At 38.9% G+C, this 8,486-nt stretch overlaps 1 protein-coding gene across 5 annotated transcripts in view; it reads left to right on the forward strand.

The window, feature by feature from the left end:
* LOC147303186 (C-type lectin domain family 12 member B-like) overlaps positions 1 to 6,979 on the forward strand; it is a 29,793-nt gene extending 22,814 nt beyond the window's left edge. The window contains exons 3-8 of one of the 5 annotated variants that reach the window (XM_086279974.1): positions 2,336 to 2,383; positions 3,000 to 3,068; positions 3,212 to 3,295; positions 3,551 to 3,690; positions 6,025 to 6,131; positions 6,859 to 6,979. In XM_086279974.1, the coding sequence (XP_086136100.1) occupies positions 2,336 to 2,383; positions 3,000 to 3,068; positions 3,212 to 3,295; positions 3,551 to 3,690; positions 6,025 to 6,131; positions 6,859 to 6,979 (569 nt within the window). Of the gene's footprint in view, positions 1 to 2,335; positions 2,384 to 2,999; positions 3,111 to 3,190; positions 3,304 to 3,550; positions 3,691 to 6,024; positions 6,132 to 6,858 lie in introns of all 5 variants that reach the window. The other 4 variants (XM_086279972.1, XM_086279973.1, XM_086279975.1 and 1 more) reach the window with 4 other exon arrangements.
* The last annotated feature ends 1,507 nt before the right edge of the window (positions 6,980 to 8,486 follow it).

An 8,486-nucleotide genomic window follows, 5' to 3' on the forward strand; every position in this document is an offset into this window, starting at 1 on the left:
GTCATATAAACACGTCTGTGTTCTTATTTAGTCACAGATCAGATCATCACATCTGTCAGGACAGAAAGACTAGCAGCAGTAAAAAGTACTGCAGAGGCTCAGGTTCATGTTCAGCCCAGGCTCTGTGCTGCAGCTCAGCCCCTCTCTCTCCACTTTCTTTACTGTTTCAATGGTCTCTGTCCAAAAAACAACAACAAAGAAATATCTGTGAAAAAGTAGAGTTCATAAACTCAAACCATGAATAAAATAAAATGCAAACATTTTATTTTGAAGGAAATTTAGTTTAATTTGTTGAATAAACCCAGAAAGTTGATTCTGTTTATCTGGACTTTGTGTTATCAGTTTTAATTCTAACTATGAACAAAATGTGGTTTAGCTTTTCCTGTCATGACGTCTGTACCTCCTGTTGAAAGCAGCTCACAGAGAGACAGAGACAGCGAAGCGACAGCAGCATCAGAATACAGAGGACCAACATTTACTTATGATTTACTGCAGAATCAGAATCAGCTTCACATAGAAAAGCTCCAGTTAACAGAGAAACACAGCGACTGAGTGACGGCTCTGCTGCACAGGAAACTGACACTGCTGAAAACTGAGCATCTTAAAATGTCTTCCATCATTGATGAGGATCCAGAGTTGAGCATGAATGTGAAATACAGCAAAGGAGAGGACAGAGGAGAGAGACTGGAGGGACTGGTCCTCCTCCATGAGAATGTGGACTCCTGCACAGACCGTCAGGTCCATGTTTCAACACAGGACGGAGGTAAGTATCAAATACTGAGGCATCAGGAATCAGGAGAGACTGTTTCCATCTTCTCAATAAAATATCAAACTAATACAGATCCATCAAAGCTTTTGGATCCAGAGACTCAGTTTATTCATGGTGTGGAGGAAAGTTCAAGCTTTGGTGAAGGTGTGCAGTCTCTGCTCTTATCATGGTTTATATGTTTCTATATTTTTTAATGTTTTCTGTTTATTTAGAGAATAAATGATAAAAAGTGTCTAGTTTAAAGTATCAGTGTGTTATTTTAGTAAGTGTAGAAACAAGCTGACAGAAAAGTGTTGGAGGAGTTATCTCACAGATCAGTGGTGAAGGCAGAAATATAAGAAACAAGGAAGTGTTGCTCGACACTGTGGAGCGAGTATAACCACAGAAACTACTCGAAGCACACTTGTCACAGCTAGTTTTAGCTGACAGGAAATCAGACCAATGAATAACAACTCTGTTTTCATTTCAGCAAATCATGGAGATATTGTTTTAATGACATAATATTCATGTTATAATAACCAACATTGTCCTCATGATCTGGTCTTTGTGTGAAACACGCTGATACACATTCGTCTGTTTCTGAGTCACATCAAAGCGTTTCTCTGTCAATCAGAGTCTCTGTTCTCACATATGTAAAAGTCACCTGAAGACGAACATGTGACAAAGTCTCCTGTAAATATCAAAACTGCTGGAATGAACTTGTTCAGCTCATCATCAGGTCGGCTGCAGGTGGAAAGTCTTTCTGACGATAAACCAATAAAATACGCTTGAAAAATGGGAAACAAATTATGATTAAAACATGTTTAATAATTAAATTAACAAATTCTTTTCTCTCCATTTTGCCTTCGTAGAAATAAAAGCCCAGAAGAAGCTTCCAGCTGTGAAAAGAAGCCGTTTCAGAGCTGTTGAAGTGAAGCTGGTGGTTCTGTATCTGCTGATTCTGGCTGGAATCACAACATGCTGTGAGGAGTTTTATTATCATGCTCATGATACACTCCCATGTTAAAATGAGCACCTTTGCTGCAGTAAAAACATGTTTCCATTCAGGACCAAATGAGTTTTGGTCTCTAAGGATAGTTTCCTCTTCATAAAAACTGCACGGTGGCATTTTAAATGGAATTCTCTGATCAATAATATGAGCTGCTGTGTGGTACAGCCTGACCAACACGTTGGTTTTGCTGACTGAGCTTCTAGTATTTCATCAGTCTGTTACTTAGCACTGATTAGCAGGTGTGTGTCTGTGTGCATGATTCCTGGCTCATATCTTGTGTGTGTTGTGGAGTGAATGTTCTTGTTGTTCCTTCAAACTCTTCACTCAACACGCTGATTCTGTGATTACATCAACAAAGCAGACAGGCAGCAGCATCTGCTGCAGACTGATGCAGGTGCAGCCACACTATGTTAGACAGTGGCCGCCTGTCATTGTGCGACTAGTTAGTTCACTTGGTGTATTAAGCAGGTAGCTAACAAGCTAATGTTAGCTCCATTCATCTCATTGGAAAATGAAAAACTTTATTTAAATCATTTTAAATTTTAAATCTTCGGTTTTGTTGCATTTCTAACCAGATATTTTGGTGAGTTTGGAAAAAGAGCAGCTGAAGGACGAGATGGAAGGTAAGAAACTATTAAAAACTGTCAGAGTTGGAGACGGATTTGAAAGGTAACTGATTTTACATTTTGAATCAGCTTCTTGTGTTAAGATAAAAAAAAAGAAACAAACCAAATGACAGCAGCTGACCTCCCAAACTAACATAAACAGGAGAAACTGTTCACAGTCAAGGGCAGCTCAGCCCTACAAACTCCTTCAGAGTAAAACAGGAAACACACAGTGAGAGCTGCACTTCCACAGGAAGTACCTGATCACATGGAAACACCTTTGATATGAGGAAGTGTTGATTCCCACGGCAGCTTGTCTGTTCTTTCAAAAACCTAAAGATAACATCTCTGACTACAGGTGTAGAAATGCTGTTTGACTCTTCACCTTCTTCCTCCACACTGAAGCACAATTATTCTGAATCTTGTCAGTGGTTTTTGTTCACAGTTGATACGTATTTAGCTCATCAGATTTCCTGTAGTTCTAACACCTCCACCCACAGGACATGTTAAAGAGCAATGGCTGCAAGTTTCTGACTCTTATTGATATTTGACAAAGCAGAGGAAGAAGATTATTTCTGTTCAACGTTTCACTCATTTTATTTTATTTTATTTTGCTTTCACTAAAATATTTCAGATGCTTTGAACAAGAGTGAAAACAAAAGACTTCATGCTAAATGTGACAAACTGAACCACGTTTACAATGACACCAAAAAGAATCACACTGAGCTGCAGGATGAACTTCAAGGTAAGCAAACACCAAGTTCTTATATCACAGATATATTTGTAGAACATTTTAACTTAATTTGAATCTTTTTTCTTCTAAAGACACAAAAACCAGCCTGACTCAGTTACAGAGCCGTTATGATGAACTGAGTAAAAACCACAGTCAGCTACAGGAAGAAGTGAAGAAGCTGAAGGAGACGATAGAAGGTAATAAAGTTTGAATAACTGATAGAAAACATCAGTGTTACACAGTGATAACCTGATTGTGTCTTTGTTTTGAATCCTAAATGTTTGATGCTGTGTAACAGTTTCTCTGTATAAATGTAAGTTTCAGTTCATTATGAATAAGAGAGAAAACCTGAGTTTAAATGAAGCATTTACAGGGAAAATGACAGGAACCAAAGATTAATGTGATACAACAGGACACAAAGTCTGACTTTAAAACATGTGTTTGACTTTAAGAGAAGTGTCCTGATCGATGGACGAGGCTTGGAAGCAGCTGTTACTTTAAATCCACTGAGTGGAAAACTTGGTCTGAGAGCAGGAGAGCCTGTCAGGATAAAGGAGCTGATCTGGTGATGATAAACAGCAAAAAGGAACAGGTGGGTGTGTTTGTTCATGTCTGTGTGATCTTTGATGGAGCTGACAGTGAGTTACAAAGTTCTTCATACTGTGAATTAAAGCCACACATTGATGATAAGTATACATGTGCAAACATACAGACACATAAACAAAGCAGCACATTCATTCCATCAGAAACACAACAGTTAGAAACTATGGAGGAAAATAAAGGGGAAAAGATTGAGGGAGAGCTAACCTGTAAAAATGAGTTTCAGCCGTTAACAGTCAGCTGACCTGATAGTCTGAGGAAGGCTGTTCCACAGTTTGGCTGCAACAAACTCAAAAGCACGATGGCCTCTGGTGTTCAAATCAGAGCGAGGGACAGTTGGGAGACGCTGATTAGATGATCAGAGAGGCCGGCTGCAGTGATAAGGTCCAAGAAGCTCTGCTATATAAGCAGGGGCCTGTTCATGCACAGCTTTATATGTTCATAACAGGATTTAAAAGAGGATTCTGAAGTTCACTGTAAGCCAGTGAAGAGAAGCAAGAATAGGTGAGATATGAGACTGCAGGCCAGGTTTTGTTTGCAGCCTTGCTGCTGAGTTCTGCACTAACTGCAGACCAACTATGGAGGACTGAGAAATGCAGGTGAAAAGTGAATTACAATAATCAGGCAGGAGAAAGTATGAACTCAAAGTTCCAGATGATTGAATCACAGTAAAGATTTGATCTTTGCAATATTTCTGAGCTAAAGGAAACAAGACTGGCTGACCTTTGACATGTGAGGCTCAAAATGCAGCTGTTGGTTCAAAATGATCTTTAACAGGTGATTGGATGTTACTGGTGAGGGGGACGATGTACTGACTGACCTCCTCAGAGAAACTGAGCCAAACAGCACAACTTCAGTTTGAGATGAAGGAAGTTTAAATCCATGAAGTGATGACAGAGAAGCATTCACTGAGGCAGGAGAGGCTCGACAGAAAAGCATTAGTGTGTGTGTCATCTGCACAGCAGTGCTAGGAGATCCCATTAAAACCATTAAGCAGATGTCACAGGGGCAGCATTTATAAAGAGAACAGAACTGGTCCAAGGACTGAGGCATGTGGGACTCAGATGAGGACACACATTGATTAATATGAAGTATCTGTTTGATAAGTATGAAGAAAAGCATGTGAGAGCAGCACCAGTGATGCCAGTTTGTAGTGTGTTAATAAGAGGAGCACCATCAACAGTATGAAGGCTGCAGAGAAGTCAAGCAGGACTCAAATGGAGTCTTTATCCCAGCGCAGAAGAATCTGGTTAGTAACTTTCATGAAAGCTGTTTCAGTGCTGTGGTTTGTCTGGAACCAGGTTGGAATTGATCAAAGATCTGAAGGAGCTGACGAGCAACTTGATTTAAAACAGTGGGATGTAAGGAGGGTTGATCCCACTCACAAAGACTCTGGCTGTTTGAAAGTCAGCTGAAATGAAAGGGACTGGTTTCTAATAGAGAGAAGTCAGGGGGAGATGGCAGCAGGAAGGAGTTTGAACTCCAACAACAGAACTGGAGGAGAGACTTGGGGCGGTTGAAGAGGTACAGACTTGAACTCTGACCTGATACTGTTGATGTTGCCAGTGAAGAAATCTAAAAATGTCCACAGTCATTAGAAGACATGGGAGTGACAGCAGTTTGTCTCTGGGAAGACAACACTGACTGTAAGCCTGTCAAAGATGATACATCTGTGATTGGATAGTAGGTCAGACATGTGGAAGGTCAGCGTTATGTGTGGGGCCGACAACATGATGCACTACATGAAATGATGCTGCAGTGTTCATCAATTGTGTGGCAGTGTTGTTAGAGGGATCATCAATAAGTAAATTAGACTCATCTACTAAAATGACTTTATGAACAATAACCGATGAGAGAAGATTAGAGAATCCATTCAGGAAATGATTGCAGGATTTGGGAGGTGGATCGATTACAATACAGCAAACTGGAGATTCACATTGAATTATGAAGGAGAGGAATTCAAAGCAGTTAAAGAACCAGGATTAAATGGGAACCAGTTCAGATGATCCTTAGAAACCAAGTCAACACAAAACATTGAAATAACAGAAATGTTATAAAATGAGAGAAATCCTCATAATCCAGATTATTTTTCTGATTCAATCCAACTGAATCAAATGATTTGTTAACACTGATTCCACTGCAACACTGACTGAGCTACAGGAGGAGCTGATATTCATTGATTCTTTGGCTCTTTCTGATTTCTGCACAATGGAAGAAAAGTTTCATCACAGTTATTCTTCCTTCAGACATGTTCACAAGATGATGTCACTACAACAGAAGTGCTGAATTATGACTGGAGACAATATTTGTGTCTCTTCTCAAACAGGAATTTGTCAGTAATTTCAGAGGATACTATTGGATTGGTCTGAGATCCAACCAGACATCAGGAGGATATGAATGGGAATGGGTGGACGGATCAGCGCTGACAGAAACGTGAGACATTAGTTTGTTTCTATTCCAGAGTTATTATTTAGAAGTGAAACACTGATGTTTTGGAAGATAGATCAGCAATACATGAGCTGAGCTATTTTCCAACAGCCCCACAAACTGAATGTAAAGAAAAGCAGAAATCCTCCTTTGAATGAACAGCTGTGCTTGAACTCTCTTCATCTGCAGTCTGTGATGACGTTCAGTTACAACAAGTCAGTTTGAAGGAATCAGGATTGAAACATGTTCAAAGCAGCGACCGACACATTTCACTTTGTTCAATTTGTCTTCATGTTTTTGTGCTGTAATGTTTCTTTTCTCACAGAACAAAAAGTGTTTCAGAGAATTCCTGTCTCTTCTTCTTTGGTGTTTGTAAAACTTCAGAACATATGAAGGAAGAAGCTTCAGTAAATATGACCTGATAGACACACATTTCAAAGTGATGTCTGTAAACAGCTGACAAACAGTTTCAAACAGCAGAAAGTCAGCTCTGACTTCTTTTTATTCTCCATTTTTACAGCAGGAAGATTTCATATTCATCAAAGCTTGAAAGCTGTTTTAGTGTGCATGATGATTCTCAGAGAAAAGTCTAAAGGAGGGAAAGTGGGCGAGAAACCTGGGAAAGAAATACAGCAAATATTGGAAATATTCCAAAAGAGACGCATATTTATATGAATGTGACAATAGTTATGAGTTTAGTCCAGTTTCATATCAGATTTGATCTCTCTGACAGGTTCAGGGGAACAGGACAGTCAGATCCTGATTCTGGTTACTATGGAGTCTGCTGTGACGGTGATGGGAAATGGAGACGGTCATATTATTCTTATTCAACGACCTTCATCTGTGAGAAATGAGTTTGGTGCTTTGATGTAAATGTTTGAATAATCCAACCAAAGACACCTCACTATGAAATGTCCTGCATGAGCCTCAGACTCAGCTTACAGTCTTTACTTGTTCATTCTGCATCATATATTGATTACATATATTGTCCCTCTGTGCTCTGTGCTGTACAGTAAGGTTGGAAGTCATCCACACAAAACCTTGAAGTACTTCATTACTCTGTAGTTCCAGCAAATTGTTCTAATAAAAGTCAAAGTGCAGCTTGTCTTTACTTTGGTTTACTTGGTTTAGTCATCAGCCTGTTGGTCCTAAAACTTCAGTAAATGTCTTGTTTGTAAAAGTTCAGCAAAAAATATGTTTGATTAATAAGAATTTTAAAGGTTCTGATCAGCTGGAACATCAGAAGGACATTTTTAAACCTCTGTGTATGTGAAAGTGACAGAAAGACATTAAATGTTAATTGTGTTATGTGAGTCATATATATTTAGTTTTGCATTTTATATGGAAGTTGTATTTTGATTTGAAAAACAAATATTTCATATAAAGCTTTAAGTGTTGATGACTTTAATTACAGATAAAATAACTTACTCAGTAACTTATTGGTTGAATTGTAAACGAGAGAAAACGGCTTCAGAGCTCTAAGTGTCGCTATATTAAAGGTTCAACATTTAACTTGGAGACACTTTGAAATATTTCAAAACATCAACAGAATATAAAGAAAACATCTCTGACGTCATGTTCAACACATCTACATATGAACTGAAGTTAGCATCCAGCTGATGTCAGCCTGTACTCTCATGTAATACCACTTTGTACCACAAGAGGCTGCAGTGAGCCAGCATAGTCTGCACTGAGCTCACATTTGTATAGTTGTTGTTGTACTACAGCATTAGGTCAGACCACAAGTGTGTTGTTCTTTTACAATAAACAGCAACAATCAAAAAGTGTGTTTGGATTGACAACAACTGTGATGACACATTATAACCTGTTATTAAAGTTCTGCCCCTGCTTTGATCAAATGTGGGTTACTGCTGGTTAGTTAGTGTGACTTCATACAAACCTGTGTGTTACACCAGTGGAAGAAGCTTTTCCTTCATCAGTCTTCTTGTTTCTTACTATAGGGCTGAACAGCTACACTAACACTCTCTGGCTCTATGCTGCCCCCCTGTGGTCACAGTTGTAGTCAGTGTTGGTATGACATGTTTGAAAGCTTCAGCACCACAGACAGCTGCAGGCAGCTCCACCCTGTCTGTACCATGTCTTTCTTAAACAGAAATAAGACAAAATAGAAACAGTAGAAGAAAATATAAAAGGCCAATTCAAATATAAAATAGACACAGCGGTCTGCAGCATCAGCAGAAGTGATACAAACAGGTGCTGAGATGCAGTGAACATAGAGCAGCATTATTATTTTCAGACTCGTGGATGGGAAATAATACATACAAATACATATTTAGATATTTCTTTTACTGCATGTTGACTGTTTATATGAAATATATTTATATAAATCACAAAATAAAT

Source organism: Aulonocara sp. 'chitande type north' Nkhata Bay, linkage group LG22 (assembly GCF_057382095.1).
Source record: "Aulonocara sp. 'chitande type north' Nkhata Bay isolate Kocher_YH1m ecotype deep benthic linkage group LG22, A_spYH_male_GT1.1, whole genome shotgun sequence".
NCBI classification, from domain to species: domain Eukaryota; kingdom Metazoa; phylum Chordata; class Actinopteri; order Cichliformes; family Cichlidae; genus Aulonocara; species Aulonocara sp. 'chitande type north' Nkhata Bay.